The 19,378-nt window shown below is 39.5% G+C and overlaps 1 protein-coding gene across 1 annotated transcript in view; it reads left to right on the top strand.

Moving 5' to 3' along the window:
• The window catches only part of LOC147368360 (adhesion G protein-coupled receptor E2-like), an 86,092-nt gene that overhangs the window by 14,615 nt on the left and 52,099 nt on the right, over positions 1-19,378 (top strand). The window contains exons 6-7 of the mRNA XM_086413566.1: positions 382-533; positions 12,203-12,314. Of these exons, the coding sequence (XP_086269692.1) occupies positions 382-533; positions 12,203-12,314 (264 nt within the window). The remainder of the gene's footprint in view (positions 1-381; positions 534-12,202; positions 12,315-19,378) is intronic.

The following is a 19,378-nucleotide window of genomic DNA, read 5'->3' on the forward strand; positions in this document are numbered from 1 at the left end:
CTAGCCTCTTAGAAGATGTGATATGTGGATATCAACCTGGTTTTACCAGGTGGCTTGTGAAATCAGAAATCTTCCCTTTGTTATTGTTTATGCACAGGGCCAGCACAAGATATCTACGGTAATATCAGTTGATTGAAACAGAATATTCATACAACATCGTATTACTGAAACTCACATTATGAAGTGTCACTACCAACTTCAATCCAAGATAAATGCCATTCTGAACCCAAAGAAACATTTAGAGAATCATTCACGGTAAAGATCAGAGTGGCTACAACCGAGTCAGAGACATCCAGCAGTAGAGAAGAAAAGGCCTTGATTGTGTTGCTCAGGGTGCATTGTGAGCCTCTTTTCTCCTCTTACGGATGCTGACATTTAAAGCCACAGTTCAGTTCTTCATCTTGGGATGCACGTGGTGGCTGGAAATCCTGCAGGTGGGACTGGTTGCCCACGTCATGGCCTACCTCTTCACCATCATCAACGGTCTGCAGGATGTCTTCATCTTCCTGATGCACTGCCTCCTCAGCCAGCAGGTACCACTATCTGACTCCACCCCAGGACTCATCCAATTCTCACTCCTCTCTGTGAGCTGATCCAGAGCATGATTTGCCTCTACAGGTGCAAAAGCAATACAAGATAAGGTTCAAAGTACACACTCTCCAGCAGGGCTATGTCAGAACCCTCTAAACACAGTGAGGTAAGATCATGCACTGTCCCCCAGAGCACTTCACTCACTGATCAATTGAGCAGCACATGCCTATTACACTGGACAATTGGGTATAAAGGGGGCGATACCCTATTATGACTCACAGTGGTTTATATCTAGGCTCACTCAGGACATTTCTCTGTCATGGAAAAAGGTCTTCCTCTACTTCTGCTTATTGTGTTTCTATGCTCATCTTAACCCTTGTACATAACTATCTTCTTATTCTCCACCTGGGTTGAGCACCCATTTTCTGTAACATGCTGCATGGACTTTTTCATGCACAAAATATGTAAAAAAAAAAAAAAACAGAGAATGTTCCTATGTTAGGCTCAACTTAAACAGTAACTCGATCTGAAGCAGAGATGTACAAGCAATCCAGAGACACTCATGTCAACCACGGTACCCCTCTATATGTGTGTGTTTCTGCCAAATCCCTTCAGTTGTGTCTGACTCTTTGCAACCCTATGGACCATAGCCCATCAGGCTTCTCTTTCCATGGGATTCTCCAGTCATGTATACTGGAGTGGGTTGTCATGTCCTCCTCCAGGGAATCTTCCTGACCCAGATATCAAATGCTTGTCTCTGGCATCTGCCTGCATTGGTAGGTGTGTTCTTTACCACTAACACCACCTCTATATAGAAAACAGTAAATACGTGGTTTAGTCATAAAAGTAAGGTGACATAAGCATTACGTTAGACTGGAGAATTTCCTTCAAATTATGTAGTCATTCCTGGGATTTGCAACACACACAAACAATGCATAACAGGTTGATAATCACAGGGTGCATAGGAGAGATCCTGGCAAGGTGAATCTTACCAAGCAATTTTATTTTTGTGTTTACAAAAACAGTTGTCATATTTTTGTTTTATATATTCTTCATATGACCACTTGAAGGTAAGGTAAGTATTATTATGTTTCCCTTTGATAGGGGAAAAAACTGAAACAATGGGGTCTATATAAATTGTGCAAGGACTTTAGCCCATCCTTCCTCCCAATATTGTTACTCTCTTGATGGTGTTCATTGATGCACAGAAGTTTTAATTTTTAAGAAGTCCAGTTTCTCTATGTTCACTTCACCTTTGGCTGTCTTATTTTAAAGGCAATGACCTACCACAAGACCACAAAAATTTACACTTATGTTTCTTCCAAGACTTTAGTAGTTTTAGTAACTGCATATAGGTATATCCATTTGGAATTAACTTTTTATTGGTATGAGTTTCATAACTTTTTGTGAAGTCCACCTTCAGCATATGGTTATACAGTTGTCCCATCATCACTTGTTGAAAAGATTACTCTTTCCCCAGGGACTTGTACTGACATCCTTGTTAAAATAAGTTACTATCAATAAGTTTTTATGCCTGCATCCTTGGCTGTTACACTCATCTATCTTGAGTCATGTTGTTTTGTAGTAAATTTTACTTTGGAGAATTGACTCTACCAATTTGTTCTTGTCAAGATTTTTCAACTATTTTGGATCCCATGAAGTCCCATGTAAATTCAAAGATATGCCTGTCAATTTCTGAAAAAAATAACTGAGATATTGATAAGGATTGTATTGAATCTACAGGTCAATTTAGTGGAATGCTGCCATATTAACTGTATTATCTTCTGATCCATGAACATGGGATGTTTATCTATTACTTTGAGTCTTCCCTGGCTTCTTTTGGTGATCTTTTATAGTTTCCAGTGTAAAAGTCTACTACTTTCTAACAAGGTATTATTTTTCACACATTCCTTCTCAGAATTGGATTAACCAGTAGACCACATAATTTGCTGTCTTGGATGATGAGGAAAATTCTGAACCGTCATCTTTGTGGGAAAAAAAAGATACTTTTTCATGTTTTTTACAAGTAACTCTTCATGGAACCATTGTGGAAGAAAGCATGAAGGGAATGTCTGCTCTTCAGATTGCTGGAGAATTTTAGTTTTCTGCTCCACATGGTATGCTCACTTCACTCCCAGCATAGTCAAGGAGTTACAACCCAATTTCCCAGTTTCCTTGGATTAAATCACCTGCTTCAATCTTTTTTCCTATAAAGTGCCTCTAATTGAAGATATACGACAAGGAAATTGAGCTTCAGAAGTCTATCTTAAAATGCAGTAAGAGAGGAAATAAGGTCAAACCCTACATGGAGGGTAAACAACTAACATGGTTTCCCAAGATTTTTCTGGATTATGTCCTTAAAAAAACTTGAGTCACACGCAACCTAGAGCAGTTGGTCTCCATACATGCATGCTTCAACTTCACTGTCCATTTCTAAAGATTACTAACATTTTCATTAGAAAAATATATTTTACTACTCATCATACACTGCACTAAATTGAGAGATTAGGATTCTAATTTCACAGAGCTTAAATGATAAATAAAATGCTTTATCAGAGTAAAATTGGAACCCTGTGATTCTTACATCTTATAAGCAGAGCTGGATAAAAAATATATATTGTTACAGCACAGTTTTGTTTTGTTTACTTATATAACATATTATTACATATATAATAAATTATTTCTTTCTCAGAATGTTACCTAAGCAAGATCTAAACCAAAAGATTTCACCTACAATGAATGCCCTACAAACAGCCACTGACCCCTTTGTATCTCTTTAAACCAAATGGAAAATGACTGGAAGTGATCATAATATACTAAATTTAAAATTCCCTTCAGTTGCTGTTGTTTGTCACTAAGTCATGTTCAACTCTGTGGACTGCAGCCCACCAGGTTCTTCTGTCCATGGGATTTCCCAGGCAAGAATACTGGAGTGGGTTGCCATTTTCTTCTCTGGGAGATCTTCTCATCCCGGGGATCAAACCCATATCTCCTGCATTGGCAGGCAGATTTTTTATCACTGAGTTACCTGGGAAGCCTCATCAATGGGTATATGTTGTTCAGTTGATATGTCATGTCTGACTATTTGTGACCCCATTGACTGCAGCACACCTCACCATATCCTGGAGTCAGAAGATGTCCCTCACCATCCTGTCCTTCACTATCTCCTGGAGTTTGCTTAAGTTCATATCCATTGAATCGGTGATGCCATCCAACCATCTCATCCTCTGTCTTCCTCTGCTCTGTCTGCCGTCAATCTTTCCCAGCATCAGGGTCTCTTCCAATGAGTCAGCTCTTCACATCAGGTGACCAAAGTGTTGGAGCTTCAGCTTCAGCATCAGTCCCTTCACCATCAGCATTCAGGGTTGATTTCCTTTAGGACTGACTAGTTTGATCTCCTTGCTTTCCAAAGGACTCTCAAGAGTCTTCTCCAGCACTATGGTTTGAAAGCATTAATTCTTTAGCACTCTGCCTTCTTTGTTGTCCAGTTCTCACATCAGTACATAACTACTGGAAAGACCATAGCCTTGACTATACACGCCTTTGATGGCAAAGTGAAGTCTTTGTTTTCAACACACTGTCTAGGTTTGTCATAGCTTTCCTGCCAAGTAGCAGTCATCTTCTAATTTCATGGCTGCAGTCACTATCCACAGTGATTTTAGAGCCTAAAAAGAGGAAATATGTCACTGCTTCCACCTTTTCCCCTTATATTTGCCATGAAGGGATAGGACCATATGCCATGATCTTAGTTTTTTAACATTAAATTTTAAGCCAGCTTTTTCACTCTCCTCCTTCACCTTCATCAAGAGACTCTTTAGTTCCTCTTTGCTTTCTGACATTAGAGTGGGTATCATCCACATATCTGAGGTTGTTGCTATTGAGTCATTTCCTAGGCAGATAAGAAGTCTAGGGGTCCCAAGGAGAGAGGGGTCTGGAATTCTCAAGGGGGAAGAAAGGACAAACTTTTTTTTTTCCTTCTCTACATTCCTTAGGATTATATAACAATAATGTATCCTGCCTGAGGACAGTCTCTGGATTAAACCTTCTGGCTAATTCTATTATCTTAGAATGTAAATTATGGAAGTAGGTCTGATGAGGTCTTTACAACCTCCAGACATTCTTTGGATTCATTGCAGAGTATGTATTCACCCTGCTTATTTAACTTCTATGCAGAGTACATCATGAGAAACGCTGGGCTGGAAGAAGCACAAGCTGGAATCAAGATTGCTGAGAGAAATATCAATAACCTCAGATATGCAGATGACACCACCCTTATGGCAGAAAGTGAAGAGGAACTCAAAAGCCTCTTGATGAAAGTGAAAGTGGAGAGTGAAAAAGTTGGCTTAAAGCTCAACATTCAGAAAACTAAGATCATGGCATCCGGTCCCATCACTTCATGGGAAATAGATGGAGAAACAGTGGAAACAGTGTCAGACTTTATTTTTCTGGGCTCCAAAATCACTGCAGATGCTGACTGCAGACATGAAATTAAAAGATGCTTACTCCTTGGAAGGAAAGTTATGACCAACCTAGATAGCATACTGAAAAGCAGAGACATTACTTTGCCAACAAAGGTTTGTCTAGTCAAGGCTATGGTTTTTCCTGTGGTCATGTATGGATGTGAGAGTTGGACTGTGAAGAAGGCTGAGCGCCGAAGAATTGATGCTTTTGAACTGTGGTGTTGGAGAAGACTCTTGAGAGTCCCTTGGACTGCAAGGAGATCCAACCAGTCCATTCTGAAGGAGATCAGCCCTGGGATTTCTTTGGAAGGACTAATGCTAAAGCTGAAACTCCAGTACTTTGGCCACCTCATGCAAAGAGTTGACTCATTGGAAAAGACTCTGATGCTGGAGGGATTGGGGGCAGGAGGAGAAGGGGACAACAGAGGATGAGATGGCTGGATGGCATCACTGACTAGATGGACGTGAGTCTGAGTGCACTACAGGAGTTGGTGATGGACAGGGAGGCCTGGCATGCTGCAATTCATGGGGTCACAAAGAGTCAGACATGACTGAGCGACTGAACTGAACTGATATAACTTCATTGCTAACACTAGCAAGGGTGTACTCTTTCGGCCCCCTTCTGATGCCTATGTCAGAAGCTTTCTCTATCTCCTTTATACTTTAATAAAACTTTATTACATAAAAGCTCTGAGCGATCAAGCCTCGTCTCTGGCCCTGGATTGAATTCTTCTCTTCCGGGGGCCAAGAATCCCCATGTCTTCGCGTGATTCAACTACAACCTTTCACTATTTCTCCCCGAGAACTTAATTCCAGCTTGTAACTCATCCAGCCTGGCATATAGCATGATGTGCTCTGTATGTAAGTTGAGTAAACAGAGTGACAATAAACAGCCTTATAAAGTGTCGCAATCCTTTCTCAACCCTGAACTAGTCAATTGTTCCATACAGGGTTCTAACAGTTGCTTCTGGACCCATATTCAGGTTTCTCAGGATACAGGTAAGATGGTCCCATATTCCCATCTCTTGAAGAGTTTTCCAGTTTGTTACAATCCACACAGTCAGGAGCATGGTCCATGAAATAGAGGTAGATGTTTTTCAGGAATTTCCTTGCTTTCTCTGTGATCCAGCAAATGTTGGTAATTTGATCTCTGGACACTCTGCCTTTTCTAAACCCAACTCAAACATATGGAAATTCTCAATTCATGTACTGCTGAAGCCTAGCTTGGAGAATAGATATTAGTAAAATACCAGCCAATAAATATAGAAAATATGACAGAACTAGATCATGATAACTTTTCGGTAGTAAACGCCCACTAAATGCACTGGGAGAAATTTTGTTGAAAGACAGGTCAATCCCACAAAATTTCCCAAGAGATTACTGATTAATTATGAGGAACAAAGTGTTTTTTTTTTTAAATAATGTTAGATCAGACAGCCACCAAATGAACTAATGATCAATCTCAACATTAAAAATATCAGTGTGACATTGAATATTTCCTGATAAGACATGAAGTAGAAGCATCTCGTTTGTGATAAATAAAGGATTGTGACAAATACATCTGTCCTAAAGCTAATCCAGCCTTTACCCCAAGGTTTGGCAAATTACAATTTTCAGGAAAAATCTGGAAATAAACTGCCTGTTTTTGTAAATAAACTCTGATTGGGTCCTAACCACACCATTCACTGGTTCATTGCCCATAGCTGCTTTCAGGTTACAATATCAAGTTGAGTGCTTGTGAAAGAGAATGCAAGACCACAAAGCCAAAAATATTTACCTTCTGGCTCATTCTAGAAAAAGCTTACAGGAACCTATTCTTTGAGACCAGGTTTTCAGTACACTTGAAATACAGGGGGAAAGCACACAAGTTAAATGACATCACGAGGAAACAATCAGGCAATTACAGAACATAGGAAACTCTTCTAATGTCAGTATCCTTGTAAAAAGTTCGTAAGGTTATTCTAGATCAAAGTGAGAAAAGTGACATGATAATCAAATTCAATGTCAATCTTAGTAGGACTCTGGTTTGGATATATGCTATAAAAATATTTTGGACACAGTTGGGATAATTTGAGTATGCCTCAGATATTTAAAGTTACTTATGAAACTATTGATTTTCTTGGGTGAAATAATAGTATTATAATTATGTAAAGCATATTCTATAAATTTTTCAATGTTTGATGAAGATGTATTAAAGAATAAAGTGTTGCAAAGTCTCCACTGAAAACCACTACGAGGTACCATTTCACACCAGTCAGAATGGCTGTGATCCAAAAGTCTACAAATAATAAATGCTGGAGAGGGTGTGGAGAAAAGGGAACCCTCTTACACTGTTGGTGGGAATGCAAACTAGTACACCCACTATGGAGAACAGTGTGGAGATTCCTTTTAAAACTGGAAATAGAACTGCCTTATGATCCAGCAATCCCACTGCTGGGCATACACACTGAGGAAACCAGAAGGGAAAGAGACACGTGTACCCCAATGTTCATCGCAGCACTGTTTATAATAGCCAGGACATGGAAGCAACCTAGATGTCCATCAGCAGATGAATGGATAAGAAAGCTGTGGTACATATACACAATGGAGTATTACTCAGCCATTAAAAAGAATACATTTGAACCAGTTCTAATGGGCTGGATGAAACTGGAGCCTATTATACAGAGTGAAGTAAGCCAGAAGGAAAAACATAAATACAGTATACTAACGCATATATATGGAATTTAGAAAGATGGTAACAATAACCCGGTGTACGAGACAGCAAAAGAGACACTGATGTATAGAACAGTCTTATGGACTCTGTGGGAGAGGGAGAGGGTGGGAAGATTTGGGAGAATGACATTGAAACATGTAAAATATCATGTAAGAAACGAGTTGCCAGTCCAGATTCGATACACGATACTGGATGCTTGGGGCTAGTGCACTGGGACGACCCAGAGGGATGGTATGGGGAGGGAGGAGGGAGGAGGGTTCAGGATGGGGAACACATGTATACCTGTGGCGGATTCATTTTGATATTTGGCAAAACTAATACAATTATGTAAAGTTTAAAAATAAAATAAAATTTAAAAAAAAGAAACAAAAGAAACAAATTTATAATCAGTTAATAATTCCTTAAAAACATGCATACTCATGAATTTTTAGGTAGACAAAAAAATGTCTTTTTTAATAAAAAACTAACTTAGTAAATAGATACCTTATAAATATATGAATTGGTATGGCTATGTGGTGATGATTTAAAGTTTAAAACTTAGAAATAAAATAAAATTATTAAAATATAGAAGAAAATAGAGAATACTTAGATTTCTGGCTAGAAAATGGAAACAGGTAACACCAAACTAGTAATGAGAAATATTCATAGAAACTACAAAGTCATGCCTTTCCTTGAACCCAGAGACAGCTGATATACAACAAAGAAGCCTAAACTCTAAGAAAAGATCATCCACAAATATACCATCAGGAACACTGGCTCACACATACAGTGCACACACACACAAATGATATGACTGTTACAGAAATGATGAAGAGGATTCACCAAAATTTTCTTTTTTTTAATTTTATTTTATTTTTTAACTTTACAATATTGTATTGGTTTTGCCATATATCAACATGCATCTGCCACAGGTATACACGTGTTCCCCATCCTGAATCCTCCAAAATTTTCTTAATTAAAGAAAGTGCTCTCAGCTCTTCTCTGTTGAGTATGATGCTAACTGTGGGTTTGTCTTATATGGCCCTTTTCACAAAACTAAAACAGAAAAAATTTAATTTGTATGAAATAGCAAAAGCAATCTTGAGAAAGAAAACAGAACTAGAGGGATGAGGGTCCCTGAAATAAGACTATACTAATAATCTACAGTTATTCAAAGCAGTATGCTACTAGCACAAAAACAGAAATATACACCAATGGAACAGGATATAAAGTCCAGAAACAAACACATACACCTGTGGTTATGTACTCTATGACAAAGGAGGCAAAAATACACAATGGAGAAGAGACAGTCTCTTCATTAAATGGTGCTGAGAAACTGGACAGCCACATTAAAAAATAAATAAAATTAGAACATTCTCAAATACCATGCAGAAAAATAAACTCAAATGGTTTAAACACCTAAATTTAAGGCCAAATATTATAAGATTCTTAGAGGAAAACATAGACAGAACACTCCTTGACATAAATTGTAACAATATCTTTTTTGATCCCTGGTGGTCCACTGGTTAATGCTGGAGAAGTGGGTTCAATCCCTGGTCGGGGAACTATGATTTCACATGCTGGAGGCAACTGAGACCACATGCAACTCCTGAGCCCACATTTCAGTGAAATATCCCACATGATGCAATAAAGATCCCACATCCCACCACAATTTATAAGATCTGACATAGCCAAATAAACAGACAAATAAACATTTTTCAAAAGAAAGACCATTTCAGAACTGGAGAAAATATTTTCCAAAGAAGCAAACAACAAGGCATTAATCTCCAAAATATTCAAACAGCTTGTGCAGCTCAATGCTTAAATAAAAGAAAAACAAAAATGGGCAGAAGATCTACATAGATATTTCTCCAAAGAAGGTATGCGTAGGTGTGTGCTCAGTCACTTCAGTCATGTGGGACTCTTTGCACCCCCATGGACTGCAGCCCACCAGCTTCCTCTATCCATGGAATTCTCCAGGCAAGAATATTGCAATGGAATGCCCTCCTCCAGGGGATCTTCCCAAATCAGGGAGTGAACCTGCATCTCCTGCATTGCAGGACCATTATTTTCCCACTGAGCCACCTGGGAAGCCTACCCCAAATACCCCACATCAGATCAGATCAGATCAGTCACTCAATCGTGTCTGACTCTCTATGACCCCATGAATAACAGCACGCCAGGCCTCCCTGTCCATCACCAACTCCCAGAGTACACTGAGATCCACATCCATCGAGTCAGTGATGCCATCCAGCCATCTCATCCTCTGTCATCCCCTTCTCCTCTTGCCCCCAATCCCTCCCAGCATCAGAGTCTTTTCCAATGAGTCAACTCTTTGCATGAGGTGGCCAAAGTACTGGAGTTTCAGCTTTAGCATCATTCCTTCCAAAGAAATCCCAGGGCTGATCTCCTTCAGAATGGACTGGTTGGATCTCCTTGCAGTCCAAGAAACTCTCAAGAGTCTTCTCCAACACCACACTTCAAAAGCATCAATCCTTTGGTGCTCAGCCTTCTTCACAGTCCAACTCTCACATCCATACATGACCACAGGAAAAACCATAGCCTTGACTAGACGAACCTTTGTTGGCAAAGTAATGTCTCTGCTTTTCAGTATGCTATCTAGGTTGGACATAACTTTCCTTCCAAGGAGTAAGCGTCTTTTAATTTCATGGCTGCCGTCACCATCTGTAGAGATGGCCAAAAAGGATATGAATGATGCTCAACATCACTGATTATTAGAGACATGCAAATCAAAACTGTAAAGAAGTATCACTTCACACTGGTCAGGATGGCCATCACCAAAATTCTACAAACAACAAGTGCTGGAGAAGATGTGGGGGAAAGGGACCCCTCCTACATGTTGGTGGGAATGTAAACTGGTACAGCCACTGTGGACAACAGTATGGAGATTTGGGGGTGTCAGTGACACTACAGAGCAGCACAGAAGCACTTTATCAGGGGAATGGAGGCCAAGGGAAGAGTGAGGGAATAGGACACCGGTGTTGTCATGTCCAAGAGATGGAGCATGAAGAGCTTTACTTTTAGAACTAGAGGACACCAGTGATTACTGCCTTTCCACATAGGTGGGAAAGGGTCATATGAGGACACAATGAGAACAGGGCCAGGTACAAGCCCAGAGAGGGCTTGCTTTCATCAGAAACCAACCCTTCCAGCACTTGATCTTGGACATCCAGCCCCAGAATTGTGAGAAAATAAATTTCAGCTCTTTGAGACACTCATTCTATATTTTGTTGTGGCAGCTCTAGCAGAACTGATAATCATAGTCACATAGAAAACAGTAAAAGTTTAAAAACGCAAACAAACAAAATTATCATAATTCCATCACACAGACTTCCAGAAAATTTGAGGGATATATTTTTCTTATCTTTAAAAACATATCAGGAATATTTTCTTTCACCATCAAATATGAATCTCAACTCTGTTGAGCTTTGTTGAAGAATAAAATCCTTAGTTTTAGACCTGCCAAGGTTTAGGGATGCTTTGGTGGCATGAGGGAAATCTTTGTGGTGATGGAATATTGATGGATCTTGATTGCAGTGACAGTTGCAGGAATCTACATATATGATAAAATGACATGGAATTACACACACACATCATACCAATGTCAGTTTCTTCATTTAAATATTGGACTATCATTATATGAAAATGTAATCTTTGTGGGAAAAAGACTGAAGATTACACAGGACTGCTCGGTAGTGTTTTGCAACTTCCTCTTAATCTATATTTCAAAATAAAACTTAAAAATAAAAAAGTCTGAGTTCTCTGAGCTTGTTCTTGGCTTCTTTTTTTTTTTTTTTTCCCAGCATGGCCCCCATACACCAGTCTTCACTTCCACCCCAAGTGAAGAAACCAAAGAAAGTGAGGCCAACTCCTGCCTCCAGGCCAGATGAGGCATGTGCTTCTTCAACTTCACTGAAGGAAGAAAAAGAATAGCAAGAAGCAATTGAGCATATTGATGAAGTGCAAAATGAGATAGACTTAATGAACAAGCCAGTGAGGAGATTTTGAAAGTAGCATAGAAATATAACAAACTTCACCAACCATTTTTTCAAAAGTGGTCAGAATTGATGGCAAAAATCCCAAAATTTTGGGTAGCAATATTTGATCACCATCCACAAGTGTCTGCACAGCTTGGGGAGGAAGATGAAGAGGCACTACGTTATTTGACAAGAGTCAAAGTGACAGAATTTGAAAACATTAAATCAGGTTCAAGAATAGATTTTTACTTTGATGAAAACCCTTACTTTGAAAACAAAATTCTCTCCAACGAATTTCATCTGAATGAGAGTGGTGACCCATCTTCAAAGTCCACTGAAATCAAATGGAAATCTGAAAAGGATTTGATGAAACAATCAGGTCAAACACAGAATAAAGCCAGCAGGAAGAGACAGCATCAGGAACCAGAAAGCTTCTTCACCTGGTTTACTGATCATTCTGATGCAGGTACAGATGAGTTAGGAGAGGTCATCAAAGATGATATTTGCCAAATCCATTACAGTACTACTTGGTTCCTGACATGGATGATGAGGAAGGGGAAGGAGAAGAAGACAACAATGATGAAGAGGATGAAGGATTGGAAGATACTGATGAAGAAGGGAATGAGAATGAAGGTGAAGAAGATGAGGGGGAGGAAGGAGAGGAAGATGAAGGAGATAGATGACTAATGAAAGGAACGATGGTGGATTCCAACCTTTTTTTATTTTCTCCAGTCCCTGAAAGCAAGTAGCAGTCTTTTTTATTCTCTCCTCTTGTTCTCAGAGCCCTGCTTTTGAAGTCTCTTTTCCCTTTATACCATGGCTTAAAACTTATTTGGGGGGTGAAGGTGGGGGGTGGGGAATACCTTGAGAAGAATTCAGTGATGCTAGAAGAATACTAGATTCTTCAGTAAAGAATCTCTACCCATTTCTGTTCCAAATTCATTTTTATCCCTTCCTGTCTCAACAAAAATTTTATGGAATCAACACCACCATGCTCTGTAGGGAAAAAAGAAAAACCTCCTGCTCCCTTAGCTCTGCTGGAAACTGAAGGGTTCTAGGCCCCTGTGTAGTAGTGCATAGAATTCTAGCTTTTTTCCTCTCTTCTCTGTATACTGGGCTCAGAGAGTACACTGTGTCTCTATATGAATATGGACAGTTAGCATTTACCAACATGTATCTGTCTACTTTCTCTTGTTTAAAAAAAAGAAAAAATACTTTAAAAACAGGGTTTATAGAAGGTTAGAAAGGGTGGGTTTCAGATGTTTGGGTGGGTTAAGTGGGCATTTTGACAACATGGCTTCTCCTTTGGCATGTTTAATTGTGATGTTTAATGCAAATCCTTGCAGTTTAAGGTGACATTTTAAAATAAAATTCTCTCCTAATGATGACTTGAGCCCTGCCGCTTGCTGGGAGAATCAGCAGAACCTGTAGGATCTTATTTGCTATCAAAGTTCTCTATTGTAATTTTGCCCCTGTTTATTCTTAAACTTTTCTTTTTGTTTCACTGGAAAGGAAAGATAATGCTCAGTTTTAAACGTTAAACGTGTACAAGTTGCTTGGTTACAATAAAACTAAATGTGTACACAAAAATATTTTTTAATCTGTTAATATATAGCAAATAAATAATTCTATTCACTCTGAACCAAGGTCCTCATACATGCAAAAAGACCAGTAAAATGAGTCTTCATGTTTGATATAGGAGGTCTTCATATATCAAAACAATATAAAAACCACTTTTGAAGAGTCTTGCGCTACAAATACCAGTAATGCTATGCAAATGCTTAGAAATTTCAGAGAAGTAATCATCAGGCAAAACAGGAGGAAGAAACATCCAGACCAGTGATTTCCTGTTAAGTAATGAAAAGCAGGATACGTGTGCGCTAAGTCGCTTCAGTCATGTCCGACTCTATGTGACCCTATGGGCCATAGCCTGCCAGGCTCCTCTGTCCACAAGATTCTCCAGGCAATAATACTGGAGTGGATCACCATGCCCTCGTCCAGGGGATCTTCCCAACACAGCTATCAAACCCGTGTCTCTTCAGTCTCCTGCTTTGGCAGGTAGATTCTTTACCACTAGCGCCACCTGGATGAGCCCCATGAAAAGCAGAAGTCATACTGAAAGCCAAAAGTCCCTCCCCCACACACAGAGAAAGATAAGACATCTTCTGTGGCTGGGCTTTCTGCTCTCTGCACCATGAGAAACAAGTATCTAAGTTTGCTTCCAGGTAAGTAGAATTATAACGATGGAGTTAGACAACTAAAGCTGTCCGAGACTCTTTATCCAGTTTGAGAATTTCCTCTGTTCTTTACTTTTAAAAGTTTTTTTCTGGTTTTCCCACTATCTTTACAAAGGAAAGCAGGGAAGGAAATTTATGAAGGGTATTAACTCAATTATGTTAAGTTCTCAAAGGAGAAGGTTGGTGAAACTTTTAATTAGTTAGTTAATTTATATTTTTGGTTGTGCTGGGTCCTTGCTGTTGTATGTGGGCTTTCTCTGTTTGCTGTGCATGGAGGCTCCTCTTGGTTGCAGTGCAAGGGCTTCTCATTTTTTTGGCAATTCCCTCTTTTATTTTTTTAATATAAGTGTGTTTATATTAATTGGAGGCTAATTAGTTTACAATATTATAGTGGTATTGCCATACATTGACATGAATCCGCCATGGGTGTACATGTGTTCCACATCCTGAACACGCCTCCCACCTCCCTCCCCATCCCATCCCTCTGGGTCATCCCAGTACACCAGCCCCGAGCACCTTGTCTCATGCATTGAACCTGGACTGGCGATCCATTTCACATATGATAATATACATGTTTTGATGCCATTCTCGCAAATCATCCCACCCTCAACCTCTCCCACAGAGTCCAAAAGACTGCTCTATACATCTGTGTCTCTTCTTCTGTCTCGCATACCGGGTTATCGTTACCATCTTTCTAAATTCCATTTATATGCGTTAGTATACTGTATTGGTGTTTTTCTTTCTGGCTTACTTCACTCTGTATAATAGGCTCCAGTTTCATCCACCTCATTAGAACCGATTCAAATGTATTCTTTTTAATGGCTGAGTAATATTCCATTGTGTATATGTACCACAGTTTTCTTATCCATTCATCTGCTGATGAACATCTAGGTTGCTTCCTTATCCTGGCTATTATAAACAGTGCTGTGATGAACATTGTGGTACATGTGCCTCTTTCAATTCTGGTTTCCTTGGTGTGTGTGCCCAGCAGTGGGATTGCTGGGCCATATGGCAGTTCTATTTCTAGTTTTTTAAGGAATCTCCACTGTTCTCCATACTAGCTGTACTAGTCTGAATTCCCACCAACACTGTAAGAGGGTTCCCTTTTCTCCACTCCCTCTCCAGCATTTATTGCTCATAGACTTTTGGATAGCAGCCATTCTGACTGGCATGAAATGGTACCTCATTGTGGTTTTGATTTGCATTTCGCTGATAATGAGTGATGTTGAGCATCTTCTCATGTGTTTGTTAGTCATCTGTATGTCTTCTTTGGAGAGATGTCTGTTTAGCTCTTTGGCCCATTTTTTGATTGGGTCATTTTTTTCTGGAATTGAGCTGCAGGAGTTGCTTGTATATTTTTGAGATTAGTTGTTTGTCATGCAGAAGCTTTTAAATTTAATTAGGTCCCATTTGTTTATTTTTGCTTTTATTTCCAATATTCTGGTAGGTGGGTCATAGAGGATCCTGCTGTGATTTATGTCAGAGAGTGTTTTGCCTATGTTCTCCTCTAGGAGTTGTATATTTTCTGGTCTTACATTCATATCTTTAATCCATTTTGAGTTTATTTCTGTGTATGGTGTTAGAAAATGCTCTAGTTTCATTATTTTACAAATGGTTGACCAGTTTTCCCAGCACCACTTGTTAAAGAGATTGTCTTTTCTCCATTGTATATTCTTGCCTCCTTTGTCAAAGATAAGGTGTCCATAGGTGTGTGGACTTATCTCTGGGCTTTCTATTTTGTTCCATTGATCTATATTTCTGTCTTTGTGCCAGTACCATACTGTCTTGATGACTGTGGCTTTGAAGTCAGGCAAGTTGATTCCTCCAGTTCCATTCTTCTTTCTCAAGATCACTTTGGCTATTCGAGGTTTTTTGTATTTCCATACAAATTGTGAAATTATTTGTTCTAGTTCTCTGAAAAATACTGTTGGTAGCTTGATAGGGATTGCATAGAATCTACAGATTGCTTTGGGTAATATACTCATTTTCACTATATTGATTCTTCTGATCCATGAACATGGTCTATTTCTCCATCTACTTATGTCCTATTTAATTTCTTTCACCAGTGTTTTATAGTTTTATATATATAGATCTTTTATTTCTTTAGATAGATATATTCCTAAGTATTTAATTCTTTTCATTGCAATGGTAAATGGAATTGTTTCCTTAATTTCTCTTTCTGTTTTCTCATTGGTAGTGTATAGGAATGCAAGGGATTTCTGTGTGTTAGCTTTATATCCTGCAACCTTACTATATTCATTGATTAGCTCTAGTAATTTTCTGGTGGAGTCTTTAGGGTTCTATGTAGAGGATCATGTCATCTGAAAATAGTGAGAGTTTTACTTCTTCTTTTCCAATTTGGATTCCTTCTATTTCTTTTTCTGCTCTGATTGCTGTGGCCAAAACTTCCAAAACTATGTTGAATAGTAGTCGTGAGAGTGGGCACCCTTGTTGTTTTCCTGACTTTAGAGGAAATTATTTCAATTTTTCACCATTGAGGATAATGTTTGGTGTGGGTTTGTCATATATAGCTTTTATTATGTTGAGGTATGTTCTTTCTATTCCTGCTTTCTGGAGAGTTTTTATCATAAATGGATGTTAATGAATTTTGTCAAAGGCTTTCTTTGCATCTATTGAGATAATCATATGATTTTTATCTTACAATTAGTTAATGTGGTGTATTACATTCATTGATTTGCGGATATTAAACAATCTTTGTATCCCTGGGATAAAGCCCACTTGGTCATGATGTATGATCTTTTTCATATGTTGTTGGATTCTGATTGCTAGAATTTTGTTAAGGATTTTTGCATCTATGTTCATCAGTGATATTGGCCTGTAGTTTTCTTTTTTGTGGCATCTTTGTCAAGTTTTGGTATTAGGGTGATGGTGGCCTCATAGAATGAGTTTGGAAGGGTACATTCCCCTGCAATTTTCTGGAAGAGTTTGAGTAGGATAGGTGTTCAGTTCAATTCACTTCAGTCGTTCAGTCGTGTCCGACTCTGTGATCCCATGAATCGCAGCATGCCAGGCCTCCCTGTCCATCACCAACTCCCGGAGTTCACTCAAACTCATGTACATCAAGTCGGTAATGCCATCCAGCTATCTCATCCTCTGTCGTCCCCTTCTCTTCTTGCCCCCGATCCCTCCCAGCATCAGTCTTTTCCAATGAGATAGTTCTTTGTATGAGGTGGCCAAAGTATTAGAGTTTCAGCTTTAGCATCAGTCCTTCCAATGAACACCCAGGACTGAAGTCCTTTAGAATGAACTGGTTGGATCTCCTTGCAGTCCAAGGGACTCTCAAGAGTCTTCTCCAGCACCACAGTTCAAAAGCATTAATTCTTCGGCACTCAGCTTTCTTCACAGTCCAACTCTCACTTCCACACATGACCACTGGAAAAACCATAACCTTGACTACATGGACCTTTGTTGGCAAAGTAATGTCTCTGCACTTTAATATGCTATATAGGTTGGTCATGACTTTCCTTCCAAGGAGTAAGTGTTTTTTAATTTCATGGCTGCAATCACCATCTGGAGTGATTTTGGAGCCCCAAAATTAAAGTCTGACACTGTTTCCTCTGTTTCCCCATCTATTTGCCATGAAGTGATGGGACCAGATGCCATGATCTTAGTTTTCTGAATGTTGAGCTTTAAGCCAACTTTTTCACTCTCCTCTTTCACTTTCATCAGAGGCTTTTTAGTTCCTCTTCACTTTAGCCCTTCTCTAAATTTTTGGTAGAATTCAGCTGTGAAGCCGTCTTTTCCTGGGCTTTTGTTTGCTGGAAGATTTCTGATTACAGTTTCAATTTCCGTGCTTGTGGTGTGTCTGTTAAGATTTTTCTATTTCTTCCTGTTTCAGTTTTGGAAAGTTGTGCTTTTCTAAGAATTTGTCCATTTCTTCCAAGTTTTCCATTTTATTGGCATATAGTTGCTGATAGTATTCTTTTATGATCCTTTGTATTTCTGTGTTGTCTGTTATGATCTCTCCATTTTCATTTCTAATTTTGTTGATTTCATTCTTCTCCCTTTGTTTCTTGATGAGTCTGTCTAATGGTTTGTCAATTGTATTTAGCCTCTCAAAGAACCAGCTTCAGATCAGATCAGATCAGATCAGTCACTCAGTCGTGTTTGACTCTTTGCAACCCCATGAATCCCAGCACGCCAGGCCTCCCTGTCCATCACCAACTCCTGGAGTTCACTCAGACTCACGTCCATCGAGTCAGTGATGCCATCCAGCCATCTCATCCTCTGTCGTCCCCTTCTCCTCCTGCCCCCAATCCCTCCCAGCATCAGAGTCTTTTCCAATGAGTCAACTCTTCACATGAGGTGGCCTGCCAGGGTCCAGCCCTGGCTGATCCAGGGTATTTGAAGGAGAGATGGCGTAGGCGAGGATCAGGAAATAATTGCTTAATTAAACGTTAATTAAGGATATAAAAAGTAATAGAATAAGGATAGCTCAGTAGGAAAATTCAGTGGAGAAAAGAGGCTGAGTAGCTTGGTTTATGCGGGAGACCAATAAAACTTCAAGACAAGAAGTTTGCACCACTTACGTAGGCCACAGGCGTCCTTCCGTTCTCCCGAAGGAGAGGAGACACTGAGGCCTCCCCAGTCGGATCTTAGAAGCCCAGGCATAATTAGCAAGCATGGCGGGTTCCGGGCTCCAGATGGAGACTCAGCCAGAATTTGGGAGAGAGAGCGACATGGGGAGACCAGTATTTCGAGAAACTGATCCCAATTCTTTATTTTCCATGATCTACTTTTATACATTGAGATGTTATGCAAAAGTCACGGGGGGTCAGCAGTCCTGACTTTTATCAAAGTCAGGTGTTTCATACAAATGTATAGAGAGGTCTTAGGGGTGTTACATCATCTTCTGGCCAGGGGGCCTGCTGACAATTTACGACCCTCTCCTTGTGACAGCTGTCAGTCAACCAGGACACTTATTTCTCCAGGGGTGATTATTCTTAAAACAGACACCACCCAAATAAAGTTACATTCCTATAGGGTGAGGGTGTAGTGGGTTTTAGTTAAGGAAAGAATTTACTTAGCCTAAGGTCTAACGTGGTTAATATCAAAGGTTAATACTTATTTCTTCTATATATTCATTAATGTGTGTAAGGGCAGGGGATATGGAGACTTAGCAACAAACATTGGCTCAACAAATGAAAAACCCTTCACCAATACAATTTCTAATCAGCCCATTATACTTATACTAATAGTTTTCTAACTTTTCTAAGGAACCTGTTTTTAGAAGGTTTAAAGTATCTCGTGCCTCTCACGGTTGGGAGGCTGTGAGCAATCACATGTGGCCGGACAAGCCTGTCAGGCAGGCTAGAGAACTTTGAGAGGAGTTTGTAGGTTGAAACACTCTTGTCACACCCAGGAGTTTTTATTAACTGGAGCTCTAAGTTAACTCCTTCTCCAAAAGAGGTGGTGGGGGACAGCCCCCCGTAAAGTCAG

This window comes from Bos grunniens, chromosome 7, assembly GCF_055505025.1.
Source record: "Bos grunniens cultivar Pamir isolate PY7600 chromosome 7, Bosgru_T2T1.0, whole genome shotgun sequence".
Classification (NCBI taxonomy): Eukaryota; Metazoa; Chordata; class Mammalia; order Artiodactyla; family Bovidae; genus Bos; species Bos grunniens.